The following is a 25,202-nucleotide window of genomic DNA, read 5'->3' as shown; positions in this document are numbered from 1 at the left end:
TCTAAGCTTCAGCAGTTTGTACAAGTGCAGTAGCTATAAAGTCATTTCATATATGTTCAGAGTCATCCACGTAGGATTTGCACAGCTCTTGCATTTTCAATACTCCCCAGTCAGACCTCTCCTTGGCCAATCTGGCAGCAAACTCTGGGATATTTATTGGAAGAAATAATCTAGTTGAAAACAGTGAAGCTGGTGAATTCAGTTAGGATTGAGCAATAAATATGTAAACATCAGTTTCACACTATTTTCTCATTTCTAAAATATGGGATTGCTTATAACTCAGCTAGAATATTGTCAGGTAGAATTCTGCCTGTACTGCCTTATCAGCTAAGCGCTGTGTGTACAGTTCTGCATCTCCTTTTCTTCATTTAGTATTTGTTACTAACATATTTCCTTGTCATGACCTTTTCTAGATGAATTTTAATGGTTGTACTAGTATTCAATAACACAAATTACTACAGCTTAAGTATTCCCTCCATTATTAAGCAGTTCAACTTAAACTTGAGGAGTACCTAGTTTCCTTTATCTTTGGCGTCACTTGGAGCAGTCACATTAAAAGAAAACTTTGCCAGTTGTTAAATGAAAAGAGTATTTCATTTAAATTTTCTTTCTTTTATTGTTTGAGAATGGTTTTCTATGTAAGCTAAATATATCTCTCAAAATCTCCTGATTGCATCAGGAGTTCCCACTTTGGTATGGTGGGTTAAGAATACAATTGCAGAAGCTCAGGTTGCTGTGGAGGTGCGGGTTCAATCCCTGGCCCAGTTCAGTGGGATAAAGGATCTGACTTTGCCGCTGTGGTGGCATAGGTCATGGCTGCAGCTCAGATTCAGTCTCTGACCTGGGAACTTCCATATGCCGAGGATGCAGCCATAAAATTAAAAACAAAACAAAACCCTTGATCAAGTCATTCACATTCTTGGCAAACACCTCTTTCACATTAGCAAAGTTATGCTCATTCTACATTTCAATCACCAAGAATTCAAATTTGGTGGACTCCAAACTTAATATTTTACAGTATGGATAAACTTTTTAAAATACTTGAGACTCAGCCATTATTTGAATTTATATATAATGTTAGTCTTCTAGGTATTCTGCAAACGGTTACTTTGTACATATATTGTTCTAGAAACTAGTAATTTTTAAAAGGAATAAAAAACTAGAGTTTAGTGGAGAGAAAAATCATATAACAAAACTGCATGTCAACATATATATCTACAGAGGGATTGAATTAGAAAATATAGAGTGCCTAGTATTGGCAGAGTAAAAGATAAACACTATTATCATTAATAAAACTGTTCTTCTTTTTAAAAAGTTTATTGGAGTATAATTGACTTACAATGTTGTGTTACTTTCAGGTGTACAGCAATCAGTTATACATGTACATATATCTATTCTTTTTCAGATCCTTTTCCCATATGGGCTATCAGAGAGCACTGGGTATATTTCCCTGTGCTAAGTATGTCCTTGTTGCAGATCCATTTTGTATATAGTAATGTGTATATGCCACTCCCAACCTCCAGATTTATCCCCCCCCCGATTAAACTATTCTTAGTTATTCATAAATTTATTGGTTAAGGGGTATCTCTGGTCTAACACGGGGAAAAATCCTAACAAAATCAGCCCCAATTGGGGCCTCCATGAATTCCAGCAATTATAGTCCATGTCATTCTCTTTCTGTCTTGCCTCCACCTGCCAACCCCCGCCTAGCCTCCCTTCCCCTTAGTTAAAATTTTCTCACAGACTGTGAATCGTCATTTGTTAAGGCTTGGAATTCCTGTTGTGGCGCAGCGGAAACACATCTGACTAGGAACCGTGAGGTCCCCATTCAATCCCTGGCCTCACTTAGTGGGTTAAGGGTCCAGTGTTGCCATGAGCTCTGATCCTGCATTGCTGTGGCTGTGGCACAGGCCAGTGGCTACAGCTCCAGTTAGACCCCTAGCCTGGGAACCTCCATATGCCGTAGGTGTGGCCCTAAAAAGACAAAAAAAAAAAAATTTAGTAAGACTTTTATGTTAATCTCAAGATAATTGAAATATGTTGTACCTTGAAGCTCCCTATTGTTATCAAATATTGTCCAGAAGGGTCCCCCATTAGTTGGTAATATTTGATTTGCATTATAACAGGTAACAGGTAAGACATTTTCAAAGGAGGTGTGACCAGATGGTTTCACTCCCTCTAAACAAAGTATTAGTTTCCTCTTTGATCACACTCTCCTCCCCACCTGCTTCCTTGCAGAAGCTGGAGCCATGCTTCTGATCCCCCAGCTCCCTGTGAGAATGCCCTTTATGACCTCATAGTCACACTAGACTTGATATCATAAAGGGACTATCCCATGGGACCTCCACATGACCACCATGTTGTAAAAACTAAGACCACACACTGAAGGCGTGGAGTATGACTTTGTCTTTCCCTAAATCTGCATGCAGAAAGGAATGAGAGTGGGTGCACACGAGCCAATTTGAACTCCGACCACACTGAAGTCCACAATGGCCATGCAAAGCATGAGACCCAAGTCCACCAAAGAGGGAGGTAGAGCCTTAAGCAATGGGTTTCTTTTAAGCATCTTTAGTCAGGGTCAAGCAGATTCTGGCTAAATGTTTTTGTGGTATTGATTTGCAGTTGATCCTTAAGTTGGCAATTTGAAGAGCTATTTATTTTCGAAAGGGATCTTTTTTCCAGGGGAGATAAAAATGTAAGGGCCTTTCATTTTGTTGAGACTGTTTCTTGTTTGTTTTTAACTTTGAAAGTTTATGTGGTATTTTGAGAGATGATGGGGGGGGTGTTTGGATTTTTTTTCACTTTTGCAAATTTCATTGAGTTTTTAGAGTCCAGTTGGCTCTTCTTTTAACCCACTGTTCTGACTCCTTCCCTTTGACAAAGATTGCAAAGATGCCACATAATGAATTCTTGTGTCTGACAAGTAATGAGGTTTGACTATTCAAGCTAATTTAAATTCCTTCCTTTTCAGTTTTCTCAATCTTTGACTATTTTTTGTTTGTTTTGGTCTTGATGTTTTCATTGCAAAGTTAATATACATTTCTCTATTTCAGTATCTATTTTTTGTGTGGCTTTATTTTGTTATTTGAAACATTTTTCTCATCCATTTGTTCTTATAGATTTTTTTGTTCTGGCACTTTTATGTGACTGTTACATCTTTGAACAACAATTAATTTTAATTAATCATAATTATTGTTAGGTGGCTTATAAATTAATTTCTTCTCAAGTGAATTGATATTCTAATTGTTGATTGGTTCAGCTACCATTTTTGGAATTTTAGTGGGTTGGCTCATTTTAACGATATTTTTAAAAATCAATTTTTTTTCTCTGCCTTCTTCCATCTTGCACTTACCTAAATCCATCCTCTTGCACAGGTCGTTGGCATTTAGAACTGTTCCATGGTGACACTGGGATAGTATAGATTGGGGGTGGCTTGGTTTAGTTCTTGGCTGTGAGGCTACCCCAGTGTCCACTTTCACCAACAGGGCTTTCTTTCAGGAATGGGAGAACCACATACCCATGCTGGCTTCAGGCCCTGAATCTGACTCATAGTCCCTCTTACTTCTAGGAGGTGAGCTCCCACTGCCCCTGTCGTATTTGAACACAAGAGTGAACAGACCCACAGCTTCAGCCCTGCTGATGTGTTCAACTTTTTCTCTCTAGAAGCGTATTAACCATGCGTCTTTCTTTTTCCTTCTTTCCTTCTTCCTCTCCTTCCTTTCTTTCTATGCATGTTTTTCTTAAATAACAATACAATTTTTGTATGATTTTGGAGTCCAGGGGAAACATAAAAACATGAACTCTGTGTCATCTGTATTGAAAGTAAAAATTTACTTTTTAGGAGTTCCCGTCGTGGCGCAGTGGTTAACGAATCCGACTAGGAACCATGAGGTTGCGGGTTCGGTCCCTGCCCTTGCTCAGTGGGTTAACGATCCGGCGTTGCCGTGAGCTGTGGTGTAGGTTGCAGACGCGGCTCGGATCCCGCGTTGCTGTGGCTCTGGCGTGGGCCGGTGGCTACAGCTCCGATTCAGCCCCTAGCCTGGGAACCTCCATATGCCGCGGGAGCGGCCCAAGAAATAGCAACAACAACAACACAACAAAGAGAGACAAAAGACAAAAAAAAAAAAAAAAAATTTACTTTTTAAAAGTGATTCCCAGAGTTGCCTGGTGGCACAGTAGGTTAAGGGTCTGGAATTGTCACTTCTGTGGCTCAGGTCACTGCTGTGGCATGAGTTCAGTCCCTGGCCTGGGAACTTTGACATGCCACAAATGCAGCCAAAAAGGAAAAGTGACTCCCTACATTTCCAAATTGCCCAGTCTCCTTGTGTTTGGAATCATACATGATATAAAAACTCTATTATATCTTAATATTCTACTAGAATTTTCCTAAGATATGGAACATACTGGGAGCTCTCTGGTGGCTCAGTGGGTTAAGGGTCCAGCATTGTCACTGCTGTGGTGCAGGTTCAGTCCCTGGCCTGGGAACTTCCCAAGGCCAAAGGTGTGGCCAAAAAAAAAAAACAGATAGGGAATGTACCTTTTTGTGTATACATTTGTTCATTTATCAACAAATACTCATTGAAGGCCAGGCACTGTTCTAGGTGATAGGAATACAGCAGTGAATGAAGCAAAGTTCCTACTCTTACGGAGCTTACATTCCCAGGGAGAGGAAGGAAATACACAAACAGGAAATTGTGTAATATTACAGGGACTGTTAATGGAATCAGAAACATCTCCAAACTCAGAAGCAAGCATCAGAGGCAGACAGAAAGAACTTAAAAATTTGCCCTCTCATTCTGTTCTTCAGAATTTGATTTCATTAATCACTAAGCCTACTTTATTTGACATGGATAAGAATCTCTTATAAATTGATAAATGGTCAGAAGATAGTGACTATAATCAGATATTCTCACATGAAAATCAAGTTTAAAATAAATATGTGAAAAATGTGTTTGTCCCAACTAGTAACTTACAAAGTAGCAACAATTTAAACTAACAACACTTATGATTTGAACCTAGCCAGAACCCAGATTGGGACTTGAACCCATGGTTTTCAAATTGGAATCACTCACCTGGTGTCTGGACTTACTGAGATTCAAGTTCTTTGTGCCTCAGTACAGAAGGAATTCAATGAGAGACAAAGTGATAGGCAAGAAATAGATTTATTAAGATAAGACCCTTGTGAGAGATGCAAACCGGCAGGCAAGGAGACTCTGCTCTGTGGACTAGGTGGGCTACCTTTCTATAATCCTAGGGAAGTGTGGAAAAGACCACTTCTTCCTTCATATCTGGTAAGAGAGTATTTGACCCTATAGGGTCAAACTAGGACTGTCAATGGGTTGTTTTGTTTTGTTTTGTCTTGTTTGTCTTTTTAGGGCTGCACCTGAGGCATATGAAAGTTCCTAGGCTAGGATTCCAATCTAAGCTGTAGCTGCCCACCTACACCACAGCCATAGCAATGCAGGATCCAAGCCGTGTCTGTGACCTACACCACAGCTCATGGCAATGCCAGACCCTTAATCTACAGAGTGAGGCCAGGGACTGAACCCAAGACCTCAGGAATACTAGTTGGGTTTGTTACTGCTGAGCCATGATGGGAATTCCCAAGGTGCTTACTCAAATTGCAGAAGGGTGGTCCTTAAACTCCTAACGTTGGTCATAAGGGTAATGACCTGAGGCATATCTTGTGCTTTTATTTTATTTCAGCCTGCTTCGTTCTGATGGCTTTCTTCAGCAGTTGTTAACTTACACAGTCATCTCCCAAAGTTCCCTAGGTTTCCCTCTCTACCTGTGGTCCCCTATTGGAGACAGAAGCTTATTTGACAGAAGCTTATGAAGATAATACTTGATTCTGATTAGGGTTTCCTGCAACAGTTTTTTTGTGTGTGTGGTGGTGGTTTTTAAAATATATAGTTTTAAAAGCCGGAAAGATTAATAATGATATCTCTGATTCTTTTTTTTTAATTTTCTATATTTTCTGCAAATATAATGTGTTGATTTTATAGTCAGAAAAACACACCGTACAGCCATTATTTTATTACAGTTATTTTTTCGAAGGCCCGGTTACCCTATCAAGTGACACTTTTTGGCTTTGACCTATAGGTGTTCCCTGTGGCACATGTATGCAATGGCACAAATAAGATGACATTAATTAACCCCCAAGGAGTGAAGCTCGATATCTACAAGCAAAAAGTGGAACAGGCCATTAAGTCCTATGAAAAGTGAGTATTACTCCTGGCTGCTCTTTAATGGATGAGGACTTCGTTTTGTTTTGTTTTCTCTTGTTTTCACTTAGATGTTTCATCTGGAGCAGCTATTTGATAATTGTCCCTAAGGGATAGTCACAGCAGCAGCAGATAACATCAGAGGCTTCCTCTGTACCAGCACAGCATTAAGCACATTACTTGAACAGGTCCAGCAGAGTTTTCAAGAAACCATCTTCCCTTTCCAAACTCTGTAGAAATCGAATGTTTTCATGAACTTTTTAAAGCTTTCCTCTTATTACCATCCAGGCCTCTTGGCCTCCTTAATCAATAGAAATTGATAAGAGGCCAGACAGAAAAATTCAGGCTGCAGCAGGAGGCAGCGAAAACAAGCAAACAACAGTTTCCCTTGCTCACTCACTCCTGGGGGCATGGAGCATGGATAAGCTGGTTTCTTATCTGGGGTGAAGGTAGGGCTGGTCCAGGGGTCCAGCCAGAGGGATGGTTTAAGTGGTCTGCTCACCCCTTTTGTGGTGTCATGTGCAGGTAGCATGCGTAGTACCTGCTTTTGCTCCTGGCTCTTCATAAGTGGCTCTTGGGTTTTTAGTCTTTTTGTATCTTCTTGTGCATAATTTGCCCCAGCTGTGTATGTACACAGTTATTTTCAGTCTCCTATAGTTCTTTTGTATTTTGTTGCTCAAGAAGCTGTTTCTCCAGGTGCAAGCATTGGGTCCCAGGTCCTGGCTTGTCTCCATTTAAGCAGAGTGAATTGGGCCATTTTAGCATCCAACATTCTATATAGTGACCAATAAAACTTAACAATAATGAGACCATGGACATATATTATTATTTCAACAATTTTTGTATTGAAATCAAAGAGATGGCCAAGTTGACCACAGTGAAAATTGTACTGTTAAATAGTCACTGTGTTAGTGCTCTGTTCCAGGGCCTCTTTTCACAAGGGCAGATAACACCATGGCAGGGTTTGCAGGCGACTGTCAGGCAGAAGGAGGAGATCCAGGGGCCTTGAGTCCCAGGCCCTTCCTGGGGCCTGGTTCTTTCGGGCCTGACCCAGAAGCCAGGCTTAGAGTGTTGGTGGAGAGCACAGCTCTGGGGCTGGAGTCTAACCCTCTCCCAGCTCTCTAACCATCTCCCCTCCCAGCTCTGCTGCATGGAATTCATCCTTGATGCACATGCTTAATTAAACTCAGAGCTACCCAGCTCCTCCAGGCAAGCCTATTCTTGATTCTGGAAGCTTGCTGTGCAATTGGATTTTCATTTACTACTGTGTGGATGGGGAAAATGAAAGAAAGTACCTGAAAGTTAATGAAGTGGCTCAGGTAGCATTTACTGGTCTGCTGTCATTTTGCAGCGCATCTAGTGTGTGTTCGAATAAAGTCTAAGACCTGACTTGTGCTGCCTGGAGGGCATGACCCAGCCCAGAGGCTGGCCCTTCGCAGCCTCTTCAGGCTTCTTCAGCTTCACACCCCTCGCAGGCATCTCTAAGTTGGCTCCCACTTGAGCTATTGACTGCCTTGGCCTCAGCACTGGGCTGTCTCACAGGGGCTGCTTCAGCCTCCTCCATGGGCTCCTCAAGACTTCTCTGAGTCTCTGTGGCTCCTTGGTTTCTCTCAGAGGCAGGCTAGCTTTGCCAGGGCTCACCCTAAACCCCCCCCCCACCCTGGAGTCAGAGGCTTTGGTCTGTAGTTTCCCTCTCTCAGGGGCTCTGACCTTCTTCTTTGCCTTTCTTTGCCTCCAAACTCCACTGCCTCTCTTCCTGCCCCTCTTCCTGCCCCCTGGCTTTCCTGTCTTTCATTGCTTCTTGTCCCAACGCCAGTGGCCCTCCCTAGTGAGGCCTTCCCCCATTATTCTCCACCACCTGCCTTGCATATGGCCCTTGGAACACACCCGGCTTCTGCACAGGCCTGTCTCTATGTGAGAATGTCAACCCCTGAGGGCAGGGGCTGGCCTACCTGCTGTCCCCTTGGTCTTCTCTTCTGCACAGGTGTCATTATGTATTTATTTGACTGTTGCAATTTAATTGGAATTTGATCTAATGACAAAATTCGTCCATTTCAGTTATTCAACATGTGATATAATAATATTATTCATGTTATAATTTAATTTGTTTGCCTCATTCACATATTTCAGTGTTGTAATTACCTGGTCTGTGAAAGCCTAGTGCAGGGCCACAGGCTAGGGCTTTGAGGTCAGGCAGCTCTGGGTTTCATTCTTGGCTCTGGCAGCTACTTGGCAGGTCATGTGACACTTGTGAGCTTCAGATTCTTTTTTTTTTTTTTTTGTCTTTTTGTCTTTTAGGGTTCTAGCTCAGGGCGGTTGTGAGGGTTATGTAAATAGTATAGAAAGAGCAACAATGTTAATTACTTCTCAAATTCCCTGAATCTGCTGATGCTAAAATAACCATAAATACTAGGAGTTTAAGAGTCACACAGCTCTTCCCACTGAGTTGACCCTTTCCCAAGAGTTTCCAGGACAGGGACTCTCCCTCCCCAAGCAGAAGAGGGTCCTTCATTAAGGGCAAAACCCAAATACAGACATTGTAGAGATTTGTCCCAATTCTTACTTCCAAAGAGTGAATCTGGAAAAGCCTTTTAATATCCTTAGGTAAATATTATACTGTATTTTATTATGATGATCACTGTATACTATAAATGCAATAAATTTATTGAGTAATATAAAAATAAATAAATAAAATATTAAACATCATTAACAACATTAATTTTAATATGATTAATATTACTGATTGAATTATTATTATTTGGTGTTATTAATTTGATGTTTATTTTAAATGAATTTAATGTGGTTATTTAATAATATTAATATTATACAGAACAAAATTTCTTGGTCTTCTGTTTTCAATAGTATTTAAGAATTTTGGGAGTTCCCGTCGTGGCGCAGTGGTTAACGAATCCGACTAGGAACCATGAGGTTGCGGGTTCGGTCCCTGCCCTTGCTCAGTGGGTTAACGATCCGGCGTTGCCGTGAGCTGTGGTGTAGGTTGCAGACGCGGCTCGGATCCCGCGTTGCTGTGGCTCTGGCATAGGCTGGTGGCTACAGCTCCGATTCAACCCCTAGCCTGGGAACCTCCATATGCCGCGGGAGCGGCCCAAGAAATAGCAACAACGACAACGACAAAAGACAAAAGACAAAAGACAAAAAAAAAAAAAAAAAAAAAAAAAAAGAATTTTGCTGCTAGAAATGTCGGTTCCATTTTCCATCTTGCTCCATCTTTCTAAAGATATGCCAAATATGAAAAGTAGAGTTCCCTTATGGCATGGCAGTTTAAAGATCCAGCAATGTCACTGCAGCAGCTTGGCCTGCTGCTGTGGCGCAGGTTCAGTCCCTGGCCTGGAAATTTCTATGTGCCACGGGCATGCCCCCCCCCAAAAAAAATAGAACATGAAAAGTAATTAATGAAACTTGGTTTATCACCATCTCATCCCCAATAAAACCCTTTTAAAGAGTTTCTCATAGATATAACCCTATGTCCATATGGTTAGGGATGACCAAGTAAATAGGAAGCTCACAGTCCTTTGGCCAAAATAGTGACATAAACTAGTTATTTTGGTCACACTTAGTGCCCATGTGCAGGATTCTTTCTGGTTCAATATTTTAAGAGTGGAGGGAGCCCTTTTGGCTTTGTGTGCCTGCACATAAGCTCTGAGTGAGGATTACCTGGGCAGGGTTCTGGAGTGATTTTTCCACAGCTTTTGTTGATTAGGAATCTGAGGTCAAGGTTACAGCCCTCAGATTCCCAGGAGAAGCATCAGTTCTGGTGTGGGGACCTGGCATAATAACCCCTGCTAATCATGTCTAATTTGCTCTGGCCGCTGATTAGACTTCTGAAGTATCTTTAGTTACAAGTTGCTTTGCACATGAGTCACTTGGTACAAGCAGATTTGCAAACCAGAGGTAGAGAAGACTAGTCAAGGCGATGCTCAACCAGATTTCACTCTTGGAAAACAAAGAGGAAAACTGTGGTTTGTCATATCCTAGCCCCCCACAGGGACTGCCTGCATCCACACACTCAGAGGCTTTCCCTCTCCGCTGCCTCAGTCCACACCCACTTCCTTTTTCTTTTCCTTTTTTTTTTTTTTTTTTTTTTAATTCACAGCCACACCTGCAGCATATGGAAGTTCCCAGGCTAGGGGTCAAATTCGAGTGGCAGCTGCTGGCCTACACCACAGCCACCGCAACGCCAGATCTCAGCTGCATCTGTGACCTACACCATAGCTTGCAGCAATGATGGATCTTTGACCCACTGAGTGAGGCCAGGGATTGAACCTGAGTCCTCATGGATGCTGTGTCAGGTTCTTAACCTACTGAGCCACAACACGAACTCCCCACTCGCTTTTTCTGCCCTGTGTGCTTTGAAATAGTTCAGCGAAGATGGAAAATAGGGGAATAATAAAATGCACTCTTGGAAAAATATTTCGTAAAGAATCAAATCAAAACTAGAGATGTGTACCAGCCCCTTGAACCCACATTCACCAACTACTTCTGAGTCTCTAAGCCTTGCCTTTCTTCAGAACCTGGAGGGAATAAGCATTAGTTATCACGGTCACTGTATATATACAGTTTTTAATCTTCTCAATGCCAAGGGTGAGTGGTGTTATCCTTGTTTTACTGATAAGAAAACAGTTTCAAAACGTTAGGTAACAGGATCACACAGCAGCAAAGTGGAGACGTTTGTACCCAGATCCGTGTAGCTCCCAGCTCTTGTCTATACTCCCAGCTTCCCCACGCTACTGCCTCCGCTTTTAAGGTTTCAATTTTACAAGATTTTTAAATATTTTTTTTCCAAGAAATGCACACAAGTCTTAGAAGCCCTGATCATTGTTTCATCAACCACGTGATGAAAGAAAACCAATTTCCAAATAGGCCCCAAAGAACCAAAAACTGCAAGGGAGACAGAAACAACGCTAGCTTATTTCTCACTTACTGACTCTTTCTGTCACTTACAGAGGGATGGCTTGTGTTGGACACAGTTCTGTGTGTGATGCACACACTTGCTCATTAATTCCACACTACAGCGCTGGGAGGGAGGTACCATAATTATCTTCATTCTACAAAACACTTGGCTATGGGCCCTAAGTCTCCCAGCTAGTCAGAGGAGAAGCTAACTGAGCTTTGGGCCCAGGCCGCCTGGCTCAGAGTCTGTGCTCCTCCCACATCCTCTTGGCATGACCTGACTAGGCCCGTGATGGAAGGTCAGGGCAGGGTAACCCCACCCAAAGGGTGCTCCCTGAGCCCTGAGCCACAGACACTGAGTCCCCAGATTAGAAGCCTGCCTCCTAGGGAGTGGCAGCTTTTCCCACCCCGTTTTATTGAAATTTTATGTCTTCAAGGAACACCGGCTTGCAACCTGTGGAACCAGTGTTCTGTGCGCTAAACTCTAGGAAGCCTATTTGGGTAATGATGTCACAGTACAGAACGGGGCTGGAAACTCTGAAAAAAGCACCACTGATCAGTAACAAGAAAAGGAGCTGTAACTACTCAATAGAAAGCACTGGCTCCAGCCTCCTCCTTCTCTCCCCTCAGGTTGCCCAGCATTTCTCTGCAAATGTATCCAAGTGATGAGTTTCAGTCTCAGCCTTGCCAGCTCACCGTGCTGGCTGAGTGAGGCACTTCATCTGTCTGTCCCTCTCAGCAGCCGCATTTGGAAAACAAGGAGGTCAGGCTGGTTGATCTCTAAAGTGGGTGCCAATCCTCTTATTGATGACCCTATTAAACCTTTTTTGTTGTTGTTGTTCTGAGAATCCAGGCAGAGGAATCTCTACAGAAGGCAGGCTAACTAAGAGCACACTCATATTTTTCCTTAGGAAGAAAAATAGTGGGTGTTTAGGAATATCTTCATGCAGAAATTATGAGACCAGTTTGTTTACTGCCTTTTGTCAGCCTGGGTTTTACCTGATTGAGCTGAGAGCTGTGCCCTCCTTTAATTTTAGCACAACTGCCACAAAGCCATGAGGCTTCTGCAGTGATGCTGAGGGAGGGAGACACTCACATCCAATCTGTTTCAGCAAGTGACAACAGCATGGTCCAGCAATAGTGGTACACAGCTAGGCTCTCCTTGTCTGGGTCAGCCTTTCGTCAAGAAATGAAGTATTGCTACTAAACAGTTGTTGATTTTTTTTTTTAAACAGGCGCTTGAATAAAATTGTTTGGCGAGCATTATCTCAAGAAGAAAAAAAAAAGTAAGCCAGTTCATTCTCTCTTTTAAAATTTTTAAAAATTTTGGTGAAGGAGTTCCCATCGTGGTGCAGCAGAGATGAATCTGATTAGGAAGCATGGGGTTGCGGGTTCGATCCCTGGCATCTCTCAGTGGGTTAAGGATCTGGTGTTGCCGTGAGCTGCGGTGTAGGTCACAGATGTGGCTTGGATCCTGTGTTGCTGTGGCTATGGTGTAGGCTGGCAACCATAGCTCCATTTGGACCCCTAGCCTGGGAATCTCCATATGCCAGGGGTGTGGCCCTAAAAAACAAAAACAAAACAACAACAAAAAATTCCTGAAATTCACATCATGTTCTGTTTTTAACTGTTTTTAAATGTACGATTCAGTGTGGTATTTAAGTTATTCAAAAGGTTGTGCAAACCACCACCTCTTTGGGGAGTTCCCTGCTAGTCTAGTGCATTTTCACTGATGCAGCCCAGGTGGGTTCAGTTGCTGGTCTGGGAACTGAGATCCCACTTTGAACTGCTGCATGCCATAACCCCTCCCCCTGCACAAAAGTAGTTTCAATACTTTTTTATCATCTCAGTAACCATCTGGTACCCAATTAGATAATCCTCCCTCATTCCCCTCTCCTCCTCTGGTAACCACCAATCTGCTTTCTGTCTCTGTGAATTTGCACATTCTGGATATATACTATGAAAGGAATCATATATCATGTGATCTTTTGTATCTGGCTTCTTTTAGTTAGTTAATGTAAAAAGTTAATGTTTTCAAGTTTCATCCAAGTTGTAGCATATGTAACATTTCCTTCTTATTTATGCCTGAGTAATAATCTAGTGTATGTATATACAGCCTGTGATAAACAGTCTGTTTATCCACTCTCCCATAGAAGGACATTTGACTTGTTTCTACTGTACAGCTGGTATGAACAATGCTGCAACATACATTCATGTAGAAGTTTCTGTGTGGATGTTTGTTTTCTATTTCTTTTGAGTACATAGCTAGCAGTAGATTTTCTGGGTCACAGGTTTAATTCTATGTTTAACATATTGAGCCAAGTATTTTCAGTGCCTGCATCTTTTTACATCCCCCCTCACACATACAGCAATGTACAATGATTCTTTTTTTTTCCACATCTTTGCCAACACTTGTTATTTTCCTATTTTAAAACAACTAAAGTCAGGAGTTCCCATTGTGGTGCAGCAGAAATGAATCTGACTATGAACCATGAGGTTGTGGGTTCGATCCCTGGCCTTGATCAGTGGGCTAAGGATCCAGCGTTGCTGTGAGCTGTGGTGTAGGTCACAGACATGGCTTGGATCTGGCGTTACTGTCCCTGTGGCATAGGCCAGCAGCTCTACAGCTCCAATTTGATCCTTAGCCTGGGAACCTCCATGTACCATGGGTGCGGCCCTAAAAAAAAAAAAAAAAAAAAAAAAAAAAGCTAAAGCCATCCTAGTGGATGTAAAGTAATATCTCTATGGTTTTTATTTGCATTTCCTTAATGATCAGTAATATTGAAATTCCTTTTGTGTGTTTGGCCATGTGTACATCTTCTTTGGAGAAACGTCTGTTCAAACCCTTTGCCCATTTGTAGTTTGAGTTGTCATTTTGTTGCTGAGCTGTCAGAATTATAGAGTTTTAGCCTTATCAGATATATGATTTATTAGTATTTTCTCTCATTCCGTAGATTGTCTTTTCACATCCTTGATGAATGTGCCCAGAAGTTTTAATTCTTAGGAAATCAATCAATCTAATTTCTCTTTCATTGCTCATGCTTTTGGTGTTGAATCAAAGAACCTATTGCCAAATACAAGGTTGTGAAGACTTACACTGTGTTTTCTTTCAGTACTTTTCTGAATTTAGCTCTTACATTTAAGCCATTGATCTATCTCATGAATTTTTGTATATGGAGTGAAGTAGGGGTCCAACTTCATTTTTTTTTCATGAAGAACCAACTTTTCACTTTTTTGATTCTCTTATTTTTCTATTCTCTCTTTTGTTTATCTCCACTCTAATCTTTAATATTTCCTTCCTTCTTCTAGCTTTGGGTTTATTTTCTCTTTGTCTTTTTCTTGAAGGTGTACACTTAGGTCGTTGATTTGAGATCTTTCTTCCCTTTTTTTTTTTTTTTTTTTGTCTTTTGCATTTTTAGGGCTGCACCCACACCGTATTGAGGTTCCCAGGCTAGGGATCAAATTGAGTTGTAGCCACAGCCACACAGGATCCAAGCCGTGTCTGCAACCTACACCACAGCTTACGGCAACACTGGGTCCTTAACCCACTGAGCAAGGCCAGAGATCAAACTTGCATCCTTACAGATGCCAGTCAGATTCATTTTCTGCTAAGCCATTATGGGAACTCCATTTTTTTCCTCCTTTTTAATAAAGGCAATTATATACAGCCAGAAATTTCCCTCTGACCAATGGCTTTGCTGTATCCCTTGTGTTTTTATACATTGTGTTTTCATTTTTATTCATCTGAAACTATTTTCTAATTTGCAATTCCTAATAGTGATATCTTCTTTAACCCATTGGTTAAGACCGTGGTGATTAAATTTATATATGTACTTGCCAGTTTTCCAGTTTTACCTCTATTATTTCTAGCTTCATTCTACTCTGCTGGAAAAAATACTTTATATGATTTGATCTTTAAAATATTTTGAGAATTGCTTTATTACATATGGTCTATCCTGGAGAATATTGCATGTGCATTTAATAATACACATTCTGCTGTTATTGGGTGAAGTGTTCTGTATATAAATCTAGTCATTTTATAGTGTGTTGTAGTCTTCTGTTTCCGTTTTGATCTTTTACCTGGTTGTTCTATTACTAGAAGTGGGATATTGAAGTCTCCAGTTATTTTTATACAACTGTCTATTTCTTCCTTCAATTTTGTCAGTTTGCTTCATCTATTTTGGGGCTCTGTTGATTGGCATATATATATATATATATATATATATATATATAGCTGTTATATCTTCTTGATTTGAAATTTTTATTAATATAAAATGTCTTCTTTCTCTCTTATAAAAATTTAGGACTAAAAATATATTTTGTCTGATATGAGTATAATAACTCCAGCTCTCTTTTTTGGTTATTATTTCATGGAGGATCTTATTCCATTCTTTCACATTCAACCTATATTTTCTTTGGGTCTAAAATGAGTCTCTTTAAAGTAGTATATAGTTGGATCATGTTTTTTTTTTTTAATCCATCCTGCCAGTCACTGTCTTTTAACTGTTGAATTTAATCCATTTAAAGCAATTACTGATAATGAAGGACTTACTTCTGCCATTGTGGTTTGTTTTACATACTTTTTTTTTTTTGTTTCTCAATTCCTCCAATATTGCCTAGTTTTGTGTTTGTTTTTTTTTTTCTAATGTGTCATTATAACCCCTCTTCATTTCCTTTTCTGCATAGTTTTTCATTATTTTCCTAGTGATTACCATTTGGATTACAGTTAACATCATAGTTTGAATTGATATCAACTTATTTTCAATAGTATACATTAACTCTGTTTCTATCCAGCTCTATCCACCTTTATATTGTTATCATCTTTTACATTAGGTTCCCAATAACATAAATTTATAATTATTGTTTTATGCATCTTTTAAATAGTGTAAGAAACAACAGAGGAGTTACATAACAAAAAGACAAATACCAATTTTTATATTATATAGTAATATTTGTCATTCATCTTTATTTCTTCATAAGGGTTGGTGTCATTTACCTTCCCACATCCTTTTATTTCAACCTGGAGAGCTCTCTTCAGCATTTCCTGTAGGACAGGTCTACCAGCAACAAAATCCTTTGGATTTTGTTTATCTGTAAATACCTTAATTTCTCCTTCATTTGTGCAGGATAGTTTTGCCAGATACAGAATCCTTGGTTGATAGTGGGTTTTTTCCTTTCAGCATTTTAAATATAACACATCACTACCTTCTGGACTCCATGGTTTCTGATAAGAAATCAGCTGTAATCTTATTGAGGATTTCTTGTTCATATGCCATTTTTGTTCCTTTCAAGATTATCTGTATTTCTTTGTTTTTCAATAATTCAATTATGTGTCTTAGTGTGGCTCTCTTTGCATGTATTCTGCTTGTAGTACACTGAGCTTCTTGGATTGTGTAGATTTATATCTTCCATAAAGTTTGGAGAGTTTTGAGGCACTATTTCACTTTTGTCCAGTATTTTCTCCCTTTTCTCTCACTCCCTTTTGGAACTCTCATAATGCATATATTGGTAAACTTGATAGAATCTTATACATCCCTTAGACTCTGTTCTTCATGCTTGTATACTTTGTGCTCCAGAGGCTTCGTAATCTCATTTGACCTATCTGAAAGTCTGATGATTCCTTCTATTTCCTGGTTAAATCTACTGTTAAAATCCTATAATGAATTTTTCATTTCAGCTCTAGAATTTCTATTTGGTTCATTTTCATAATTTCTCTTTATTGACCTTGTCTAGTTTCTTATGCATCATTCTCTGATTTTCCTTAGTTTTTTTTTTCCATGGTTTCCTTCACAAAGAAGAGCATATTTAAGACAGTTATTTTAAAGCCATTTTCTACCAAATCCAGTATCTGGACTTCATCTGACAATTTATTATTTTTTCCCCTGTGAATGGGCTATACTTCCAAGTTTCTTTGTATGCTTTGTAATTTTTTGTTGAGAAATAAACATTTTGGACATTATAATGTAGTAACTCTGGAAATCAGATTCTCTTCCTCAATTGCTTTGTTGCTCGTGAAGTTGTCTGTTGCTACAGTTGTCTGTTTAGCCTTTCCACTTTTTTTTTTTTTGCAGACTATATTCCTTGTCATGCGTGTTCACTGAAGTATTGTTTTGTTATCTGTGTGATCAGCCAATGACCTGACAGAGTTTTACTTACATGCAAGCCTTTCTTTTCATCAGGCATTCTCCTGGATGCTATAAATGTTCAACTAGGTTCCAGAGTTCCAAAATAGTTAATTCTATCAGTTATTGCTGAAAGAGCAATTCCTTGACTTTTCTACTTCACCATCTTTCAGGACATCATTCTCTCACTATCTAAAGCAAGGGTTCAGTGAGTTATGTGCCATCAGTCTGATGCTCATTTTTTCCTTGTCAAACCCACATAACTCATTGGTTCTTCTGCCTCTTCTGCTTATGAGCCTGGAAGGTGAAAGCTGAAGCAAACAGGGATCGTCTGCTTTGTAATGGTCATACTGTGTGTGCATAGACAATTATAGCCCAGGATCAAATAAGGGAGAAAAACTTAGAGTTGTGGAAGTTGGTATTAAGAGGGAATGAAAGATCAAGGAGAGAAATCCCTTAAGCCTGCGATGGAACTCTGTAGAAAGAAACAAGAGGGAGGGTGTTTTTGTTTTTTTTTTTAATTTTTAATTGTGGCCAAAATCACATAATGTAAAATTTATCATCTTAACTATGTTTAAATGTACAGATCACTAGTATTAACTATATTAACATTGTTGTGAGACAGGTGTCTAGAAATTTTTCATCTTTCAAAACTGAAACTTTATACACATCGAACAGAAAGTCCTCATTTTCTCCTACCCCTAGGCCTAGCAACCACTCTTCTATTTTCTTTTTCTATGAGTTTCACTACATTAGATTCCTCACAGGAGTATAATCATACAGTATTTGTCATTTTGTAACTGGCTTATAATGTCCTCAAGGTTATTCATATTGTAACATGTGACAGGATTTCCTTCTTTTTAAGTGTGAATGGTATTCTTTTATGTATAAACTACATTTTCTTTTTCCTTTTATCCATTAATGATTGTTTATACCTCTTAGCTTTGTGACTAATGCTGCAGTGAACATGAGAGTACAATTAGCTTTTCAAGATCCTATTTAAATTCTTTTGGATATATACATGGAAATGTAATTGCTATATCATGTGTTAATTCTATTTTTGATTTTTTGAAGAACATTCAAAATGTTTTCCACAGCGGTTACACCATTTTACATTCCTACCAACAATGCACAATTGTTCCAGTTTCTCTACATCCTCTCTAACACTTCTTGATGTAAATTACAGGTCCAACTTCATTATTTTGCATGTGAATATTCAGTTTTCTCATCACCATTTGTTGAAGAAAATGTCCTTTTCCCTATTGTGAGGTCTCGACACCCTTAATGAAGATCATTTGACTGTTTCTTATATAGCTAAGAGTTTATTTCTGGATTCTTTATTCTGTTTCATTGATTAATATAGCTGTCTTTATGCCAGTATCATGTTGTTTTGATTACTGTGACTTTGTAATATATTTTTAAATCAGGAAGTATGAGGCCTCCCTAGCTTTCTTTTTCAAGATAATTTTGGCTATTTAGAAACCCTTGAGATTCCATAAGTTTTAGGAGTATTTTTTTTTCTATTTCTGCAAAATATGCCATTGGGATTTTTATAGAGATTATTTTGAATCTATTGATCACCTTGGGTACTAAGGACATTTTAACAGTAAGACTTCCAATCCATGAACACAGGATGTCTTTCCATTTTTTTGCATCTCTAATTTTTTCAGGAATGTTTTTGAGTTTTCAGTGTACCTGTCTTTCACATCCTTGGTTAAGTTTATTACTAAGTATTTTATTATTTTTTATACTGTTGTACATGGGATTATATTATTAATTTCTTTTCAGATTGTTAACTGTTCCATTATGTAGAAATGTAACTGATTTTTGTAGGTTGATTTTGTATCCTACATCTTCATTGAATTCATTTATTAATTCTAATAGTATTTTTGTGTACACTTTAGGATTTTCTACATATAAAATCATATTACCTCTGAACAGAGATAATTTCACATCTTCTGTCCTAAATTGGATGTCTTCTATTTCTTTTTATTATCTAATTTCTCTGGGTAGAACTTATAGTATTTTGTTGAATAAAAGTATGAGAATGGACAGTGTCTCCTTGCTCCTGTGATCTGGGAGAGAATGCTTCCAGTTTTTCACTGATAAATATGATGTTAACTGTAGGCTTTTCACATAAGGCCTTTATTATTTTGAAGTAGTTTCCTTCTATTCCTAGAGTGTTGAGTGTTTTATTTTTTAATCATGAAAGTGTTGAATTTTGTCATAATTTTGCTGTATCAATTGAGATGGTCAAGTGGTTTTTTTCCTTCATTCTGTTAATGTGATATATTAATTGATTTTTGTATTTTGAGCCATTTCTGGCATTCTGAGAAGAAATCTTTTTTTATGGTGTATAATCTTTTTAATATGCTCTTGAATTTGGCTTGCTAGTATTTTGTTGAGGATTTGTGAATCAGTATTTATAAGGAATATTGGTCTGTAGTTTTCTTTTCTTGTAGTATCCTTGTCTGGCTATGGTATCAGAGTAATTCTGACCTCAAAGAATGAACTTAGAAATGTTCCCTCCTCTTCTAGGAGCCAAGAAAAACTAGAAATTCATTTGTAGAGATACAAACTGAGCTAAAGGCAATAAAGACCAAAATGAATGATGCAGAGGAATGAATTAGTGATGTGCAGCATAGAATAATGGAAAGCACCCAAACAGGACAGCAGACAGAAAACCCAGTGAAAAAAATATGAAAGCAATATAAGAGGCCTATGGGATAATATAAAGCAGGCCAATCTATGCATAATAGGAATTCCAGAAGGAAAAGAAAAATAAAAAGGGATTGAAAATATATTTGAATAAATTATGGATGAAAACTTTCCAAATCTAAAGGATACTGACATCAAGATACAGGAAGCACAAAGGCCCCCAAACAAGTTGAACCCAAACAGGCCCACCCCGAGACATGTTATAATAAAAATGGCAAAAGTTAAAGGTGAGGAGAGGATTTTAAAGGCAGCAAGAGAAAAGCAAAGCATTAATTATAAGGGAACCCCAATAGGGCTATCAGCTGATTTCTCTACAGAAACACTAAAGGCCAGGAGAGAATGACAAGATATATTTAAAGTGCTGAAAGGAAAAAATCTGCAACCTAGAATACTCTATTCAGCAAGAATATCATTTAAAATAGAAGGGGAAATAATTTCCCCAACAAACAAAAGCTAAAAGAGTACAGCAATACAAAACCCATTCTAAAAGGAATACTGAAAGGGCTGGGGTTGTGGGATGGAAATCCTATAAAATTGGATTGTGATGATCATTGTACAACTACGAATGTAGTAAATTCATTGAGTAATAAAAAATAAATAAATGAAAAGAGGGAGATCTGGGATGGAGAAAAACACATTTGGAAAGCAGTCACTTAAGCCAGCATACAGATCGTACCGTGTGAGTAAAGGAAGTAAGAAAAATTAGATTCTTTCTTATTTTTTTAAGGATGTGCTTGAGCCTATATGATTATCAGGCTAAAGAAAGCAGATATAGGAAGGGGTTAACATACTGAAAAAACAGGGCAACCATAAATCAAAACCAAACATTATATTCACAAAAACTGAAAAGTATTCAAGCATAAAATAAATGGAAATCATCATTTCCAAAAAAAGAAATGAAGAAAAGAGAAACACAGAATCAATTGGAAAATAAGGTTTAAAATGGCAATAAAAACATATTTATCAATAATCACCTTAAATGTCAATGGACCGAATGCTCCAATCAAAAGACATAGAGTGGCAGAATGGATAAAAAAGTAAAAACCTTCAATCTGCTACCTACAAAAGACTCATCTTAGGGAAAAGGACACTTATAGATTGAAAGTGAGGGGATAGGAAAAGATACTTCATGCAGATGGACCAGACAGGAAAGCAGGAGTTGCAATACTCATATCAGACAAAATAGACTTTAAAACGAAGGTCATAAAGAAAGACAACAAAGGACACTATTTAATGGTTAAAGGATCCATTCAAGAAGAGGATATTACAATCATCAATATATATGCCCCAAATATAGGCGCATCCAGATACCTACACCAAATACTAATAGACATAAAAGGAGAAATTGATGGGAATACAATAATAGTAGACTTTAACACCCCACTAACATCAATGGACAGATCCTCTAGACAGAAAACCAATAAAGCAACAGAGATTCTAACGAAAACAATAGAAAAGTTAGACTTAATCAACATTTTCAGGGCATTACATCAAAAAAAATCCTAATACACATTCTTCTCAAGTGCACATGCAACATTCTCAAGAATCGATCACATATTGGGGCACAAAGTTAACCTCAACAAATTTAGGAGTATAGAAATCATTTCAAATATCTACTCTGACCACAATGGCATGAAACTAGACATCAACCACAGGAAAAGAAATGAGAAAAAACTTACTACATGGAGACTAAACAACATGCTACTAAAAAACCAATGGGTCAATGAGGAAATCAAGAAGGAAATTAAAAAATACCTAGAAACAAATGACATTGAAGACACAACCACTCAAAATCTATGGGATGCTGCAAAAGCAATGTTTAGAGGGATGTTCACAGCAATACAGGCCTTCCTCAGAAAAGAAGAAAAATCTCAAATCGACAACACACTGCCTAAATGAATTAGAAAAAGAAGAACAAGCAAAACCAAAAAGGAAGGAAATCATAAAGATCAAAGAAGAAATCAGCAAAATAGAGATTCAAAAAACAATAGACAAAATCAGTCAAACCAAGAGCTGATTCTTTAAAAAGGTAAACAAAATTGACAAACCTCTGTCTAAACTCACCAAGAAGAGGAGAGAAAGAACCCAAATAAACAAAATAAGAAGTGAAAAAGGAGCAGTCACAATGGATACTACAGAAATACAAAAAAACCATAAGAGAATATGATCAACAGTTATATGCCAACAAATTCGACAACCTAGAGGAAATGGACACCTTTCTAGAGATGGCCTGCCAATACTGAATCAAAAAGAAATAGATCAACTGAACAGACTGATCACTGGAAGTGAATTTGAATGCATCATAAAAATACTCCTACAAGTAAAAGTCCAGGACCAGATGGCTTCACAGGCGAATTCTACCAAACATACGAAGAGGAACTTATACCCATCCTCTTTAAACTTTTTCAAAAGATTGAAGAAGAAGGAACACTCCCAAAGACATTCTATAACACCATCATCACCCTAATTCCAAAAGCAGACAAAGATACCACCAAAAAAGAAAACTATCAGCCAATATCTTTGAATATAGATGCAAAAATTCTCAATAAAATTTTAGCCAACTGAATCCAACAACATACCAAAAAGATCATACACCATGACCAGGTGGGATTTATCCCAGGTTCACAAGGATGCTTCAACATACATAAATCAATTAATGTCATACACCATATTAACAAAAAAAAAGTCAAAAACCACAGGATCATCTCAATAGATGCAGAAAAAGCATTTGACAAAGTCCAACATCCCTTCATAATAAAAAACCCTTACCAAAGCGGGTATAGAGTGAACATTCCTTAACATAATCAAAGCCATTTATGACAAACCCACAGCAAATATAATACTCAGTGGAGAAAAATTAAAAGCCTTCCCACTTAAATCTAGAACAAGACAAGGATGCCCACTCTCACCACTGCTGTTCAACATATTATTGAAGTCCTAGCCACAGCAATCAGACAAACAAAAGAAAAGGCATCCAAATAGGAAGAGAAGAGGTAAAACTGTCACTGTATGCAGGTGAGATGATACTGTATATAGAAAACCCTAAGGACTCAACCCAAAAAATACTTGAACTGATCAACAAATTCAGCAAAATAGCAGGATATAAGATTAACATTCAGAAATCAGTCGCATTTCTGTATACTAACAAATATTAGAAAAGGAATACAGAAATACAATAGCTTTTAAAATTGCACCACAAAAAATCAAATACCTGGGAATACACCTGACCAAGGAGGTAAAGGACTTATATGCCGAGAACTATAAAGCATTAATCAAGGAAATTAAAGAAGATATAAAGAAATGAAAAGACATTCAATGCTCCTGGGTTGGAAAAATTAATATTGTAAAAATGGCCATACTACCCAAAGCAATCTACAGATTGAACGCAATCCTTATCAAATTACTCATGACATTTTTCACAGAATAGAACAAACAATCCAAAAATTTATATGGAACTACAAAAGACCTATAATTGCCAAAGCAATTCTGAGGAAAAGAAACAAGCAGAAGGCATAACTCTCCCAGACATCAGGCAATATTACAAAGCCACAGTCATCAAGACAGTGTGGTACTGGTACCAAAAGAGACATACAGACAGACCAATGGAACAGAATAGAGAACCCAGAAATAAACCCAGACACCTATGGTCAATTGATCTTTGACAAAGAAGGCAAGAATATAAAATGGGAAAAAGACAGTCTTTTCAGCACATATTGCTGGGAAACCTGGACAGCTGCATGCAAATCAATGAAACTAGAACACACCCTCACACCATGCACGAAAATAAACTCAAAATGACTTAAATATAAAACAAGACACCATCAAACTCCTGGAAGAGAACATAGGCAAAACGTTCCCTGACATCAACCTTACAAATGTTTTCTCAAGGTCAGTCTCCCAAAGCAACAGAAATAAATGCAAAAATAAAACCAATGGGACCTAATCAAACTGACAAGCTTTTGCACAGCAAAGGAAATCAAAAAGACAACTTACAGAATGGGAGAAAATAGTTTCAAATGATGCAACTGACAAGGGCTTAATCTCTAAAATATACAAACAACTTCTACAACTCAACAGCAGAAAAGCCAACAACCCAATTAAAAAATGGGCAAAAGACCTGAATAGACATTTCTCTAAGGAAGGTATACAGATGGCCAACAAGCACTTGAAACAATGCTCAACATCCCTGATTATTAGAGAAATGCAAATCAAACCTACCATGAGATACCACCTCACACCAGTCAGAATGGCCATCATTAATAAGTCCACAAATAACAAATGCTGGAGGGGGTGTGGAGAAAAAGGAATCCTCCTGCACTGTTGGTGGGAATGTAAGCTGGTACAACAACTATGGAGAATAGTATGGACGTACCTTAGAAAACTATGCATAGAACTACCATGTGACCCTGCATTCCCACTATTGGGCGTATATCTGGACAAAACTTTCTTTAAAAAAGACACATGCACCCACATGTTCATTGCAGCACAATTCACAATAGCCAAGACATGGAATCAACCCAAATGTCCATTGACAGACGATTGGATTAGGAAGATGTGGTATATATACACAATGGAATACCATTAGCATACCAGCCATAAAAAAGAACGAAATAATGCCATTTGCAGCAACATGGATGGAACTAGAGACTCTCATCCTGAGTGAAGTCAGTCAGAAAGAGAAAGACAAATACCATATGATATCACTTATATCTGGAATCTAATATATGGCAGAAAGGAATCTTTCCACAGAAAAGAAAATCCTGGACTTGGAGAATAGACTTGTGGTTGCCAAGAGGGAGGGGGAGGGACTGGGAGCTTGGGGTAAATAGATGAAGAATATTGCCTTTCGGATGAATTAGCAATGGAATCCTGCTGTGTAGCACTGGGAACTCTGTCTAGTCACTTACGATGGACATACAAAGTCAGGAAAAGGAATATATGCATATAAGTGGAACTGGGTCACCATGCTGTACAGTAGAAAAAAATACACACGTAAGTAAAAGACAAAAAAAAAAAAAAAAAAAAAAAAAAGAAATGTTCCCTCCTCTTCAGCATTTGGAATTATTTGAGGATTAGTTTTAATTCTTCTTTAAATATTTTGTGGAATTCTCCATGGAAACCACATAGTGCTGGGCTCATATTTGTTGGAAGTTATTTGTTTACTGATTCAGTCTCCTTACTAGTTATAGGTCTGTTCATATTTTTTATTTCTTCCTGATTCAGTCTT

General features: G+C 38.4%; 1 protein-coding gene across 13 annotated transcripts in view; it reads left to right on the top strand.

Moving 5' to 3' along the window:
• The window catches only part of VWA3B (von Willebrand factor A domain containing 3B), a 224,064-nt gene that overhangs the window by 149,411 nt on the left and 49,451 nt on the right, over positions 1 to 25,202 (top strand). For all 13 annotated transcript variants that reach the window (XR_002342532.1, XM_021087236.1, XM_021087240.1 and 10 more), the window contains 2 exons: positions 6,103 to 6,221; positions 12,371 to 12,421. Coding sequence is in view for 12 of the 13 variants with exons in the window: in XM_021087236.1 (XP_020942895.1) it covers positions 6,103 to 6,221; positions 12,371 to 12,421 (170 nt within the window). In the remaining variant the exon portion in view is untranslated. The remainder of the gene's footprint in view (positions 1 to 6,102; positions 6,222 to 12,370; positions 12,422 to 25,202) is intronic.

Source organism: Sus scrofa, chromosome 3 (assembly GCF_000003025.6).
Source record: "Sus scrofa isolate TJ Tabasco breed Duroc chromosome 3, Sscrofa11.1, whole genome shotgun sequence".
NCBI classification, from domain to species: domain Eukaryota; kingdom Metazoa; phylum Chordata; class Mammalia; order Artiodactyla; family Suidae; genus Sus; species Sus scrofa.
The sequence above is the reverse complement of the archived record's forward strand: the minus strand, read 5'-3'. Positions and strand labels throughout refer to the sequence as shown.